Source organism: Triturus cristatus, chromosome 5_2, assembly GCF_964204655.1.
Source record: "Triturus cristatus chromosome 5_2, aTriCri1.1, whole genome shotgun sequence".
Taxonomy (NCBI): Eukaryota; Metazoa; Chordata; class Amphibia; order Caudata; family Salamandridae; genus Triturus; species Triturus cristatus.
The window spans coordinates 887,615,417-887,631,761 of record NC_140588.1 but is presented as its reverse complement, the minus strand read 5'-3'; the positions used below and the strand labels follow the sequence as shown (position 1 = coordinate 887,631,761).

The 16,345-nt window shown below is 41.3% G+C and overlaps 1 protein-coding gene across 1 annotated transcript in view; it reads right to left on the bottom strand.

Moving 5' to 3' along the window:
* LOC146829363 (neuronal PAS domain-containing protein 2-like) overlaps positions 1–16,345 on the bottom strand; it is a 498,088-nt gene that overhangs the window by 52,915 nt on the left and 428,828 nt on the right. The window contains exons 12-16 of the mRNA XM_085608028.1: positions 13,863–13,944; positions 9,758–9,881; positions 6,238–6,344; positions 3,606–3,692; positions 1,024–1,182 (exon numbers count right to left, since the gene is read on the bottom strand). Of these exons, the coding sequence (XP_085464154.1) occupies positions 1,024–1,182; positions 3,606–3,692; positions 6,238–6,344; positions 9,758–9,881; positions 13,863–13,944 (559 nt within the window). The remainder of the gene's footprint in view (positions 1–1,023; positions 1,183–3,605; positions 3,693–6,237; positions 6,345–9,757; positions 9,882–13,862; positions 13,945–16,345) is intronic.

Sequence of the window (16,345 nt, the reverse complement as noted above, 5' to 3'; positions counted from 1 at the left end):
TGATGAGGAGAAAGGGATAAGGCATGTCTGCTGGCATGTGCATAGGGGTGTGTAGATGTCAGAGTCTCAGGAAGTCTGAAGGCGTTAGCAGAAGATTATGGTATGGGCTGCACTGACGTTAAGAGTAGGTGGGGAGCATTTCCAAATGTTAAGAGTTACACCTAAGCCCGAACAGTAGCACATGCATTAAGGTTGTGGTGTGAAAAATGTTGGAGTGCAAGAATGGACTTAGGTCAGAGAAGGTGTGCGAGAAGCCAATTTGCCCCTATATCTCTTAAAAAGTTTATTTTGCTCACAGTGTTGACCTCAAGTGCGGGCAGTGAGCTCTGTCTTTAATGGCTCTCAAGTTGTAGTTAGAGGCTTTCTAAGGAGATGGCAGCTCTAATGTGTAATTGGGAAGAGGTGTGTTGCCGTGGCCAGGGCGACTGACTCTGGAATCTAGGGATCACGGTTCGATCCCTGGTGCCGGCGGCAGATTAGCCCAGCACCATGTGACTCTGGGCAATAGCTTGCTTAATCCTCCCGGCGGCCCCCAGCGCCTAGAGACCCTTACGGGTGATTGTTTGCGCTTTACAAAATGTGGATTATTAATGTAACTTCAGGGCGAGGTGCAAGATATATATACTGTTTATTTTCTAGTATGCAATACTTCTAGTATGTCTCCACCTTTATGTTTGTGGTACTACGATGTGTCTGTGCGTGGAAATTAGAGAAACAGGAAGGTCTTTTCCATAGAATTGTATTTAAAATGTAAATTACGGCAGCAAGGTAACCGTGCACCTGTATTATTTTTGACTGTATTAACTCAAGTTGCGAGACCTCCTGTGCTTTATGCTGACGGCGCTGGATGCACACATTTAGAGAAAGAGCATGTTGCCATTGATGAAAGCTTTGTTCGTTATGTTTAATGCCAGCGCCCTTCATACTCTTGATCTAATTGCAAATGGGCAGAGTACGCTTAGTGCCTGCTGCGCATTACACAGTCAGCGCCTGTTCATTCCGCGCAGGCGTGATGCCCTCTACCTGCAGGTTGGAGTCTTGCACCATCTGCAGTTGCTCTTTGATAACATGGAGCTCCTCCTGCTGGTTTTTGATGTCTGCCTGCAGGATGCGGGTCCTCTCCTCCAGCTGCTCCTTGAGTTGGTGCATCATCCCTAGCTGTGCAGGGAAAGGATACGCGGGCTGCATAAAAGAGAATCAAAATAATGAACCTCAGCATGCATCATCCCGTCATCTAGGACCGCCTCTCTGCAGTATAGCACACCGCCAAGCAACCGAACCAAGCGAACCAACCTTAGGCTGCACAAACTTAGCCCACTGAGAAAGGAGTTTATTTCTTTTTTAATTAAAGACCCCTATGAATGTGCAAACAATTGTATAAAACAGAGATATTTAGATCCTAAAGACAAAGTTCTTTTAAGGATCCTTTGTTCTCAAGCTCTTCCATGTGCCATTTGTACTGGTAGAGTTATGCTTGTGATGGAATGGGTTAGAGAAGACATTATTAAACGAATGCCACATACGCCGATGCGCTAAAAAAGAGAATGGCTAATGGACTGTTAAAGGGGTCTTGATGGCCACCAGATAGCCACACAATGTGTATTAATTCCTTGCATCTCATCCCATTCTACTATAATTTGATTAAGTGCACACACTTTCCCAGCCTCTTTTTTTTATTGTGGCATGATTATGTGTGTGCTATTACTAATAACCCCCCCCCCACGAATATGAGAACTGGCAGCAGGTCTGAGTGCAGCACATTAGTGAAATACGGTACGGATCTATCGTTCATGGTGCAGGTCGCACCCAAAAGGGGGCTAGAGATCCCCTGGCATAACGATGCAGTGAGCGACTGCTGCCGCCTGCCGGTTGATATCCGGGGAGGATTCATGCCCTCCGGGGGGCTGTCATCAAGGGCACACTGACTGTGCACCACCTTTATATTTTTTCAATTTAAATAAACTTTTTTACTTTTCGCTACACTTGACCATAGAGAGACTCCATAGTAGGGGCGACGACTTCAGTATGGTAAAGTATAGGGAAAAGTAAAAAATGTAATATTATAGTAAATTAATTTTCTATGTAGGCTTTTAAACATAGAAAAAAGCAAAAATGCTACATATCTAGTTACGTAATTTTCAATTCATTATTTAATTTAAATATATTACATTAAAATGATTTTTCTGAAGTTTACTTTGAAAATAAATCCCCACCCACAGCAAAAATATTTTATTATTCATTAGTAAATATTTAAAGTGATGTATAGCATAAATGAAAAGTAATTTCATTATATTTCAATTGAAAAAAAGTTACATTAATTTTAAACTATTCAGAAGAGGTTATTAAAATATTTTATAATTAATATGTTTTTGTCATATATATTTGTTAACATTAGATTACAAATATTTGTAGCTATTTTAAAACATTTATTTAATTTAACATCATTTCGTATGGGGTTTTACCTTGAGTCCTAACTCCAATGTTTTTTAGGTTTAACTTTGTTTTTATTGGTTTAACTTTTCCAATGTTTTTTAAAAGGGTATGTTGCAGTATCAGGGGTTCGCCATGTGTGGTCCTGGGCTTCCTACTGTTTAGTTTTGGCACCAGTAACCTAGGGGCTCATTACGATGGCGGTCGCAAAAGCATTCCGAACGCCCTGGTAGCGGAAAATTACTGTCCGCAGGTACCGCGGGAAAACCGGTGGTCAGATTAGGATGCACTGCCTGAAACATCCTACCGTGGAGATCAGATTCCAGGATATACCGCTGGAAAAGCTGAGAATCCATCCGCGGTAGTCGGAATTACTGCGGAAAGATCCAAGACCGCCATTTGCCCAGCAGTCAGGACAGCATGGAGGTGTTCGGAATTCATTTTTCGCTATCTGCAGTATCCGCAATAGTGTTTCTGCTGTCCCCGAAAGGGCGGTTTCTCCGCTGCGGTGTGATGGGCTGTTTGAGGCATCGTAATTTTTCCGGTGGTCGTAACCGCATTCCGCACGGCGGTCCCTCTCTTTTGGCTCCTTCCGCTACCAGTGCGGAGGGGGATTTCTGGTGGTTCACGTAACTCCGCAGCGGACGGAAAATGGGCTATGTTTGCCCATCGTAATACGGCGGTCGCGAAGACCTCCGCTGGAGTGCGGAAAAGGAAATTTTCCGACACCGCCAGCACTGCGGATGTGCCTCCGTCCGCCATCCTAATCAGCCCCTTAGACTCATAAATGTATCTCCTTCTTCCTTTTCAGGGGGTAGAGATGTGTAAGGCTGCACTTTTGAGTAATTTGACACTCAGATTTTGAATAGCATAAAGTAGTAAAATTACGTGTAGGAGGAAACTACATGTGTAAATTACTTATAATTGTAAGTTACCTTTCTGAAGCACCCCGAAAGCATATAAACGTTTCTTCCTGCAATATCGTACATATCTGACTAGGATCTTGCCTTTGTCTACAGCTCAGGCATCATATAACATAATTTAAAAAATGACTTGATGACCTTGTGTGAAATAGCATCCCTAGCACCAATTTTGTTTGCAATGGGCACTCATACCTAACATTCTAAAATGACAATCACACCTAAATACATCAATGAAAAATCAAACAAATATACCAGAGTAGGTTGCTGAGGAGGGGCTATCGGTTGGGCCATATGATGCTGGGGTAGATGTTCAGTTGGCACTTGAGGGGGTATTATAGCCTGAAACACAAAAAAACAGGTGACAACCCTATTAACAAGCATTTACAATGCAATAGGTCTCTCATTCTTGAAAGTTTGAGCTATTGGCTTTGCAAATGATAATGTGGGTTAGAGTTTTTGGGTGGAAAGCAGTAGCATAAGTAAAAAAAGAAAAACAACAAAGCAAGGAAAGGGTGCAGTACCAAAGGCTGTAACTAGAGGTCCCTGTGGAGTTGTAAAGTTACCTCCACTAGCCACATAAGACACTGCACCCTAAATGCAATTATAAGGAGAGAGATGGCAACTGAGCATACTTCCAATAAAAACACTTCTGGGATACTGTCCAAACATAAAAAATTCAAACAGTAAAAATACTTCAGTGCCGTCGCCTGCCCCATCCCCGTAGCCGACCCATCTTCCCTGTTCCGGGCATTGAGTTTTACCCAGCCCTAATCCTGATCTCTTCCCCTTCTTGATACTCCTATGGATTGGTAGGGTCCCCCTCTCAGGGGAGCACATGCTGCTATTTCTGATTGTAGATTGCCTTGTGGTTTTTGTTTTTTCTGGTTGTTATTTCAGTTTAAAATGAAACCGTACAGTGGGGTCCGGATGGTGTGGCTATCAACGCTGCTAACTCCTGTGCATCTTCCTTAGCCGCAACGCGCGCTCTACAATGTGTATCATATGCTCCTTTTGTTTACTAGCGGCCGGCCGGAAGGTTGTAGGCCCATCTTTGTATATTTTTTGAGTTTTGTAATAAACGGTTTCAAAAAAAAAAAAAAAAAAAAATACTTCAGTGCGAAGATTTTTGTGACAGAGTTCAGGATTCAAACGGTTATTACTTAATGCTTGACAAGACCATTTTACTGTCTTCTTCTGAAATTTCTACTGCACTTAACAAATCACACATGATATAATGCTCACATTTCAAGCCCATTTGCTAGGTACACAAAGCCATTCATAAACGTAGGCTAACCTACCTTCAGGACAAATGACATGATTACCCACTCAACCATACCTCTATGCGGGGCTCCCAACCTTCCATTTACATCTCTTACTTTACTTCAGCTCCGATTGGGCTGTGCCTCAGCAGCTCATGAAGCTTGCTTCTATACCCTGTATCTTGAGAAACTAGGATGAACCATTGGTCACTTGGATATCCACAGTCTCTTTAAGATCCACATCTTCGCCGTAGAATAACTGTCTATATGCTGTCCAACATTTTTCCTCTAAATCTTGTTTTATGCATCCTGGATTATAGCCTTGCATGCTGTTAAAGCTATACAAATCATGTGAATAAATATATTTTAAAGAATCTGAAGCACTGCTAATCCACCTTCATGCTATGAAAATGCTGAGGTGTCACAAATCTTACATTTTAATTTAAAAGGGTGGAACAGGGAACCAGGCACTAAGATACAAGCATGTAGCCAGCTTGCTTTGAGTTGGAGCTCCTGCAGCAGCTTGTATAGCCCTGTGAATACTATGTCCTACAGAATCAATGCCTGATCACGGCATTCACTTCCACTTGGGATTTTAGTGGAAACAATAAAATAACTGATGTATGCATGAGCCATAAGTTAGTGTACATGTATCAATCATAAGTGCTAAATTGACAAGCTACAAAGTGCTATTATCTTCTATCATGGCTTTTTCATATATAGAGAGATAGAGGCATAACTATTGCTAAAATACACTTTTTTTTCTTTTGTTTTTGATTTAGGAAAAGTTTATTTCAAGTTCATTTAATGTCTATTGTTGATATTTATACAAATGCTGGATCAGTGATGAAGTGTAAATGTATTAAAACCTACTTTCTGTTTCCTGGGTCCTTCAGTAGTGATTAATTTAGTTCTGATTGGCCTTGTGAATGACAGTGAGTGCACCAGCAGGAGACATGAAAAGCTTCTCTGCCAGTAAATGATAGAGAAGATGTTGGGGCAGGAAGGGTGAAATGAGTAATCACTGGTCTCAGAACCACCCGGAATGTGGGAGATCTTAAAAGTTGATATTAAATAGAGGTTAGTGAGAGGCATATTTTGAATTGAGGATCCCTCTCAGACATCTTCCAGTTGGGGGGGGTAGAGCCTGTGTCCAGATCAGTGTGAGGGAGTGGACATTGCTCAGTGATCTAAAGCGTCCAAGACTACAAATGGACCAAATTACTGCAGCAAGACAGAGGCACTGCCCTATTCGGTGACCCCAGGCAAACCTGTTCCTAACCTTCATGCAGTTTAAAGGTGTAATTTGCTAGTGATAAAACCTCATCAGCAGATGCCACCATTCAAGACTGCTAAGCCATCTGTAATGCTGTAAAGTGCAGTATCATTGATCTATTTTCATCTGTTCGCATTTAGATATGCAACCACATTTCCAAGACACCCACATGGAGCAAAGTTTAGAGTACATGAAATAACAGCAGTCAGTATAAAAGTGAAATTATTGTCTGGCTTTGTGCTAATTTGTTTTAAAGTACAATTAACTGAGTTCACAAATTACTCATTATTGGACAGGTTTACATGTTACAAAGAAAACATTACACACTGGTTGCTTGTGTTTTTTATACCTGAGTGCTGCTGGGTGCCAGCCTCAACATTGTCTTGTCTTGTTGACTCAATGGTACTGATTGTCTTGAAGGCGTGCTGGCTTCCGTGGGCCGCATAGATGATGTGGCTAAAAGAATCACAAAGAAATTATAAATACAGAGTAGTAGACTCTATATCTAACAGTGATTTTGTATGATACAATGCTAAGCAGTGTAGTGGTTGTGTGTAGGCCTGGGCATAGTTTGCAGAGTTCTGCATGAACTAAGTCGCGCTGCTCGTGCTGATTTTTAATGCCGGGAGTTTGTCCTACGCTATAACATCAGTGCAAATGGCACCACATGCAGCGCAAGAGGACACTGCTTTTTCTGCTGCTTGAGTAGATGTTCTATTCAAGCGGCAACTTCTTCAATTCGAGCGGCAAGTTTCTCAATGCAAGTGGTGCGACCTGCCATCGCTGGGAGGTGGTCTAGCGTCCGATTTTCCTCGCTCGCACTCGCCAACTTAGTGCTGGTGAGTTACGATAGAGGAAAAGCTCCGCTACGCTGAGTTTTTGGGAACTCTGTGTTGTACGGGGAGTGTGGAGTTGGAAAAACTCTGCAAGCAGAACGGAATTGTATGCCCAGACCTATTTTTTGTTCACTGTAAATTATAATATTGGTTGCATAAACCTTTCCTATTTTTTCACTGTAGCCTTAGTGAGACAGTGCCATATCGCATACAGAGAGCATTGAAAGTGCTAATTTAGGACATTGTTTTTGACACAATTTTGGGCTCACTGGTGTCTTAAATAATTGAAGAGTAGAAGCAGCGCTATTTTGCCACCTTATACAGTGGTAAATGAAGTCTTGTCCTGGGAGTTCTAAGAACATGTGGTGGAAATGTAGCAGTACTTTTGACATATCTAAATTGAAGAACATAGCACAATAACATACACAAAGCAACATAACAACACCATTAAAACATAACAAGGCCAGAGAACAATACAAAAAATCTCATTGGGGTACAGCAGCACAACATCCCAGCAGTACAAATATCAGCGCCTCACCACCACGACAGAAATATGCACAGACATTCTTGACACACATTACCACATCCACAAATGGGATTTGCACAAAGCACTGCCTTAACCTACCAACACACACATGAAATAGCACCAGACAAAAATATTTGAAAAAGTGACACCCTCTTTTATAAGTCAATGTGAATGCATTATACCTTGCTTCTCATATATAAAAATAAATTGCATCGCAAATAACTCACTACTGAACGACCTACAGTAACTCAGGAGCATTCCTGGAAAAAGGATGAAATGGGATTTCTCTACTACAAAATTGTTTCCAGGTTTTTAAAGATAATTTAATCAAGAGAAATATTCCCTTCATCTTGGTGAGCCTGGTGGATTTCAAATTGTGATAACATGTTTCTTCTGATTGCAATAAGTAGGGACACACAAAATTAAGGGGGTGATCCGGAACAGATTTTCGCAATCAATATTAGTTGACGAGGAATGCTAGTAATTAGAATTGAGAACTAGTAGTTACAGTGCAGTGTTCTTCAAAGTGGACTAGTAAGCTCTTAAAGAAATACTGTACTTTCCAACACAAAATGTCCTAAGCCCATTGGTTGGTCAAAGTGTTATTTTTGCCGCTCATAAACCCAGAAGAAGAGAACCTCAAACCCTTAATTTTTCTATGGATTTTAAAGTAATTTGGTAACCACTTGAGACAGTTAAAAAACAGCATCACAAAATAAATAAGAATGTATAGCACCCTGCCACCATGCACACACAACTCTATTTTTGCTCTCCATCTTTTTTTTCGTCATTGCGGTTTCTTTAATGAGCTTTCGCCATTTTTTAGAATGAAATCTCCAGTCAATCTGGCTGGTGCATCAGAATAAGGGACTTAGTTAAAATCTGTCTGAAAGTTCTCATTTTCAGTGCCATTGATATGTTCAATGGGAAGCCTCGTCTTGAGGTGGGATTTGTTAACTTGTTTTTTAAAATATGAGGACCACCTCTCTCAGAAATCCCTCTTGCAGGCTGATGGATTGTCACAGACATAAGGAAGCATGACTGAATACCTGCATATTAGTGAATCTATGGGACAACTATTTTAGGAAGAAAATAATGGGGTTTGTGAAGGCTGCTCTCACCAGCTACTTCATCTAATGATTTTATTTTGAAATCTACGTATCAAACATAAATCCACAATTACTACGTTCTCAGGTAGCACAGATGTATAACAGAACACAGCCATGGTCACATTCAAGTGTCACCAAACCCTATAAGAGACTCATTCTCTTTATCAAATGTAAAATATGATGGAGTGCCTCTGCGGAGCAATCAAGTGAAGTCATGCTCGCAGCGCACAGTAATAATGCTGCTTCTCTAAGTGATTAGCCATAGAAGGTGGCCAGCTCTGACTGGAAACTGCCCTAATCAGTTTCCTGGAAAGTGCGTCTACACGTGGGCGAGGAATTTATATATCAAGTTTTTTATAGCACGAGCGAGACCCGAAGGTATCAGAGTGCTTCACAGAGTTAACATAGCTGTAATTATGTGGGTTTCATATGAGGTAAATATAGATGCATAGTGACAGTATGTAAACGTAGTGTACGAAAGTCATTAAGATATATTGACGATATAATTTTCAGGTATATATAGCATATATATATATCGCTATACATAGTTAGCATAATAATAATAATAATAATCCACATTTGTAAAGCGCAAACAATCACCCGTAAGGGTCTCTAGGCGCTGAGGGCCGTCGGGAAGATTAAGCAAGCTATTACCCAGAGTCACATGGTGCTGGGCTAATCTGCCGCCGGGGATCGAACTGTGATCCCCAGATTCCGGAGTCAGTCACCCTGGCCGCGGCACCACACTGCAGCTAGCATAACAGCAGTTGCACGAGTTACGTGTCGGGTAAATAAAAATGCATATCAAACAATATATGAAGGAAATTACAACGGACGATATATTTCTGAGGTAGCACGGTAGGATGTTCAGATGGTGGTTGAGATGGTGGGGAGAGTGGAGGCACATTTTTTTCCCCCATGGTAGTGATGCTCAGATTTATTTAGATAGTGTGGAGGGCGAGCAAACAGACCGGTCAGATGGTTCAAAGGGGGAGGGTTTAGATATTTGTTGATGAGAGGAAGTTTCAGTTTCTTCCTGAAGTGAGGGAATGATTGATTGACTAACATTGATTTTCTTCAATATGCAAGATCTGTGTAGCGATAGGAGATAGTAAATATTAATAATCCTTTGCAGCAAAAATGAATGGCTCTTTGACAAAAGTTTGTTTGGGCCTTATTTAGTTTTGGTACATGAATGCAAACAGTTCCAAATTACGTTTTCCAGAAGAGGTGCTAACTAGATTACAAAACAATCTATACGCTTCATGATTATTTTGGTGCAAAAGCTTAGGTCATACCAGATACATAAGTGTATATGTTGCAATGCTGCCTTGACAGCAATTTCTCAGCAAGATATACTGTTGCAAACTTTTTGGTCATTAGATGTGCCATACATACATGCCGAGTCCGATAGTGCTGTTCGTGATGATCTCCGGGAGCTATGAGAGGACACCGACAATCGGTCCCTACTCGTGTCCTGGTTCGCTGCACAGTGCCGGATGTCTATGTAACTATTGTGGCTCTGGAAAAGAAAATACAGGGACATATCAATCAAAGTGCTATATAGAACTGAAATGACAAACCTCACCCAAGGAAGAAGCTGAAGACTCATCTCTGCCAAATTCACCTCCTCGCTGACTCGTCAACACCTATACATAAATATTATTCTTCCTGAACCCCCTCTCCCCTGGTCCCACCCTGTCCGTTCAGTGTGCTCTAAAGCAGCCAGTTACAAATGTGTGCATCACACCAAGCAAAAATCTCTACAATTAAATCATGCTCACAGTTAGCTTCACTGTGGAGAAAGAATATTGACTCCAAAATATTGTGTGGCCATAGTACCATAGTCAAAATATTGGGACTACAAAAGATATTGTGTGACAGAATATCGAAGGTAAGTATTTTGCTTTTTATATGTTTGTCAGTATTTTCCATGGTAAATTATAGTACGCTTAAATGTCAAGATATGTAATATTATTTTAATGTCTTTTGTTATTTCTATATTTTACTTATACTTTTACATATAAAATAATGTTAAATTGTACGATTTAAGTGATTGGATTTTTGTTTATAAAAATAAGGTTTGTTTTGTGGGTTTTATTGGGGGATTGGGTGGGTAGTCATTTATTTGAATGATGTATTATTTCTTTTTAAATGCATATTTTTATAATTCTATTACATAGGGGATTAGAGGGATACTGTTTTATTTGAAACATCATGTTAGTTGTCAATATTTTAAATAATTTGATAATATTTTTCTATGTAATTATATTTAGATTGTGGAGTTTATTGAATCATTGGACGGGCAGTATTTTATTTTCATATTGTATTAATCAATTTAATTATTTAAAAAATTGGGCCTTATTTATTTAGATTTTATGAATTGCAGAAAAATGAACGATGGTAAAATGGGTTTGTAGTTTTCTATTATTGGCAAGTTTCATTTACGTCGCTGAGGGTTCTACGTAATAATTATTTTAAATTAGTATTGTCATTGTGCCAATTTTTTATTGAATACATATTTTGTGGTTCAATGTTCAAGTTAATGTATATTTTTGAAAAAAAACTCATTGAATAAAAAGATGGAGTTTAATTTTTTTACTGTTTATGTTGAAAGTAAATACATTTAAAAAAGATATCTATAATTTATCATTACATCAATTTATTTCAGAAATGTGTATTAATATTAATTAACATTTTGTTATTTTCATGGGATAATTAATGTAATATATATATATATATATATATATGTGCATATATAAATGTATATAAATATATATAGAGAGATATATCAGATCCTTCCTTATTTTAAATTAAGAGAGTATATCAGAAACCCCGTTTAATAGTTTTCTTTTTCTTAATGTTAGCCAAACTGTAGACATTATGATGTGTCATATATGTATTTTTGTCAATGTTTGTGGCATCAAAGTTAGAGTAGTAACCCCCCCCCAAAAAAAATATATGCACACTTCCAATTTTAATTTGACAGATTAGAACACTAAACATTTCCCCTCAAACACAGTCATGCTTCACAATGTAAATAGGACTGGAGTTAGAATAGTAAATATCACCCTCCTTCCCCACACCCACAATTTATGGACTTCCCCCAGTGTTAGCAGGGCTGGAGTTAGAATGGTAAATCTGATCTCCTACATTTACACACTTTCTCCAAGGTTACTAGCACTGGTGTTGGAATAACAAATATGACCACTCCCAAACAATTCATGTTTCAATCTTGCATTGAAGAAGAGGACCAGTAGTTCATTAACTGGTCATTCTACTTCCGAAAGGTAAAATTGTTTGAGTAAGATATATATGATGTTGTACCCAGCAGAAAGCAAACCTACCTGAAGACACTGCTTGTGTGTCTCTGTTATTCCATGCATCCCAGTCATGTTTTTAATAACATGTTCTCTGTTTTGAGTTCATTTGTGTACAGACTATAAGGCCTCATGCAATTAAGAAACATCGCTGCAGAGCAGTCTGGTGCATTTCATATTTATCAGATGTCTTATGATTAGGTAATATGGAATTCAACTTATCGGGCTATAGAAAATGCAACCTGTTCAGGATTCTCCCATGTGAAATGATTACTGTTTTGGGAACTGGCACCTGTGTTTTAAATAATTGAGCTTTGAGAACAAAGGGGGTCATTACAGTGGCTGTCGGACTTTCGTCCGACCACCATTTTTGCGGGGATTGGGTCCGCCCGCCATGCATGCGGCGGTTCTGCTCTCCAAATTAGGATGCGACCGCCACCATGGCGGTCACATTTTGCAATTTAACATTGTGGCAGAGGCTGCTGACTGCAGCACCCACAGCGATGTTAAAAATACATGTTGTGCATTTCACTGCACTACGTGGCAGGCACCATATGGTGCCTAACACTAACAGGCACATGCATCAATATTGGCTGTTGCGATTCCTTAATTGCGATTTTTAAGGAATCGCAAGTAAGGAATCGCAAAAGCCTATGCATGTAGAAATCGCTGGAAAAATAGCGATTTCTAAACATTCCTTAATTGCGACTCCCAAATTGCGAGTCGCAATTAAGGAATACCTCCCCATTCATTCCTATGGGCCAAGAGGCCCATAGGAATCAATGGGAAGACATTCTCAATTTGCGATTCTCAATTAGAGAATCGCAAATTGAGAATGCATTTTCAAGGGTGCAAGGGTGTCAAGACAACGCCCCGTTGCACCCCTGAAATCGATCTGTGCACAAATGTTGCGCACACACATGTCCAAAGGACATGGAGTGTGTGTAACCTACGACTTTGAAAAATGCACTTTAGTGCATTTTTCAAAGTTTTCGCTATTTACCATGTGGTATGATTCCACGGTAAATAGCGGGCCCAAATAGCGAAATCGCTATTTTTAAAGGCATCTTGCATTGCAGTTAAGGAATCGCAATTTGCGATTCCTTAAATGCAATCGCAATTTAAGAAATCACAAAAATTTGCGATTTCTTAAATTGCGAGTGGCAAGTTGTTTCATGCATCGCAAGAGCTATTTTTGCGATCGCAAACGGCCATTTTTTGCGATTCTCTCTGTTTGCGATCACAAAAAGCTTTGATGCATGTGCCTGTTAGTGCAGTGAAATGTAGGAGGGTAGTATGGGTACCCCCCAGTGCACAAACACCTCTCCCCAACAAAAGGGCCGCAACAGGCCCCGAAACCAATCCCCGCCAGCTTTTCCATGGCGGTTTTGCCGCCATGGAGAGGCTGGCTGTTGCCAGCATCATAATCTGGCGGACGGTGTGTGCTAGCACCACCACTATTTTACTGATGCTGACCGCTCCGGCAAGCAATCATAATGATTACCTGTGGCGCATCTGTGGCGGGCGGTCGTTGCGCCCGCCATGGTCATGGTCAGATTCCCCCTGCCATCGTAATGTGGCGGGGGAAAATTGCTTTCTGATCGTAATGACCCCCAAAGGGTCTGTTGCAAACATGAATTTGCAAGAATGGTGAAACATGAATTTGCAAGAATGGTGAAACATTTGCAAGACAATGAAGGACTAACTCTCTGTGCCCTCCTTGTAAGGTGCATCCTGCTTCATGCAAAAGCTCCCATCCTGGTCCATCAATTGAGGACGGTAACACCATCAAGCACAACTGCCACCTTGTGCCGGAATAGAGCACTGAAGAGCAGACAGTTGTGTAAGGAGCGGTGCTGCAGCCTGTGCACTTTTTCATATGTTTGACCTAGAAACACATTACTTTCTTAAAATATGTAAATTATGCAGCACATGATGGATTATCGAGTAAGTGCGAAAAATCCATTTTGATGTGGGCAAAGCTGTGAAATCATGTTTTTCACTGCCACTGAAATTTCAGCAATGAATTGAGTTATTTCTTTCCATGTCTATACATCTTCTTGGCTGATGTGTTATCTTTGAAACAGACACTCATAGATGAATCAATTGCAAGTAGGTGGAGAATGCTTGAGTTATGAGCAGGGGGCTTCACCTTGAACATTATTTGGATTCAGGGGTCTCACCTTCACTGATGCTGCAGCCACTTCTGTGGTGGACTCTTCCAAGCCCAGGTCGCGTCTTCTTTCAGCCCGAACCTCTGCATAGCTGCGGTGAGAAACAAGTCTTAGCTTACTTTGTAAATTGCTGCACTTAAGGAACAAGAAAATGTGTTGGAGAACAAATGCTTGACACTCTTTTCAATGTGCTTCAAAAAATGTATCCCCCGAAAAATTAAAAAGAGTTAATTCATTCATGGTAGCAATGTGCCAGGTGGTGTACTGTAATAGGTCTGGTACACATGCCCAGTCCAAACCCGCAAGGCTCCTCCCCTATTCACTTACAAGGGAAGCCGAAAACTCGTCTCTTCGTGCAACACCTCATCGCAGGATAACCATCTACTTCCTGTATCAACCTCGATACGTTCCCTTTGGAATAAAGCAATACACTTTAAAAGGCTGAGCCTTTTCCTACATTGCTCCTAAAGTCTGAAACGGCGTGCTGCTGCACATAAGAGCGCCCTCATGCCACTAGGCAGAATAGCCTCCTTCTCACTTCCTGAATTCTGCAAGAAGCTGAAGGCCTGTCTTTTCGAGTAGTCCCACTAGGCCCTAGGTGTGGTTAGACTCACACCTGCTCAGTGCCAGGACACCGTCCAGTGTGATAGTGCGCTCTACAGATCTGTAAAATGTAACATAACATACCAATACACCTAAAGCTGACCTCAAGCGCAGTGTTTCTTGTAGTGTCTCAAAAGAGTCCTCTAGAAGTGGCAGGCATTTACTTAAAGTCAAGGGTAAGCAGACACTTAGAATATTTGCAGTTGTCCTATTATGGTTTTAACATGAATGCTGCCATTGCATAGCTGGCAAGTAGCTCTATTTTCATTTGTGATGGGACACCTTCAGCAATCTTGGCTGTTCAGTCAGCAATATGTTTATTTTGGGATTTGTAGTTTCACTTTTAAGGTATGTGCTGAGAGATGTGAAGTTCTATTACCTAAAAAGCCATAACTAGCTAAAAGTGTCACAACTGGGATAGGATTACAGTATTAAAGTGTGTCTACTGCTAGATCAGAACCACAAGATTCACCTGCCTCTTCACCAAAGAGGAAAGTATGTATTGTATTGTATATAACAATTCATCTACCCCACTACATTGACTATACATTTGCCTCAACCCTGACTCTCAACTAAACCATAATACTACCTCATTCACTAAATCAGACCCACCACTACTGCAAACCAAGCCTGGGCAAACCACTAAGCTACGCTCGCGTAGTTTGCGAAGTTCGCGCTACTTCGCACTACGCGAATTGCACGTAGCACAGTGCGAACACGCGTAGTGTAGTGTTGCGTAGTGCTGCGGTCATTTTTTGCTTGCTCGTGGTCCTCAACGTCAAGTTGGCGACCGCGAGCAAGCAAAATGACATCCCGTCGAGACTTTTTCCTTGTTCGCGATCAGCAACATCAAGTTGGCGATCGCGAGCATGGAAAATAAACCTCCCGGCGAGATTCCCAACGCGAGGAGGTCAGGTTTCTCATTGCGAGTGGTCACGTATGCTCGCGACCACTCGCGATGAGAAACTACCAGTTTGCGTTGAGAAAGCTGCCGCTCGAGTAAAAATCTACTCGAGCAGCAGAAAACTACAGCTCGCACTGTGCAAGATGCCATTTTCAATGATTGCACAGTGCCGGTTGCTTGTCCGTACTATGCAATCATTGAAAACGACATCTGGCACAGTGCGAACAAGGTACTACGCAGTTCGCGAAGTGCTACGCATAGCTTGCGTACTGCGAAGTGCACTTTGCGTAGCTTTGCGAAGTGCTACTTCGCGAACTACGCCCAGGGTTACTGCAAACCCTAAACAGTGATAGTTATGATAATTAACATCATAGTATTCTCAGTACTGGTATTTTCGATGTAGTGCCTCCAACCTAGTGGTAAGTTGATGTACTGGACTTGAGCTAGTGGAATGAACCAAGCTGTCTCCATATCATGAGGTTGGCTGTCAGCTCATGACACCAGGAATGCCGAATACGGCTTGCTTAATATTTCCCATGATATGTATGAGAAATGTGGAGAGGTGTGGCTCACTGGTTAGAGGCGGCAGACCCGTAAGCAGAGAATTGGCCAGGGACCAGGGTTCAATTCCCGACGCGGCAGGGTCGTGGACCAGGGTCAAAACAGACTTGATAATTCTCGCCTCGGTACCTACTCTAACCAGGAGCACACTCGGCAACTCTGGGCATTAAGCTTGCCTCATCTCTACAACGGCCCCCCACAGACGCCAGGGATGCCTGGTTTCACCTTGGAGATACCCAGAAAGGGACCATCTCACAGGGATAGCCAGGACGGGTTCCCCAGCGGTCTACAGCGCCGGGACGCCCCGTTGCTGGGGCAGCTGAGCGCTTTACAAGTCTACAACATTTACATTTACATTTATGACCTAAGAAGTCCCAACAGAGTTTGTGCAGTTGGCTGAATACTCAGGACTGGGTGAAAGTCA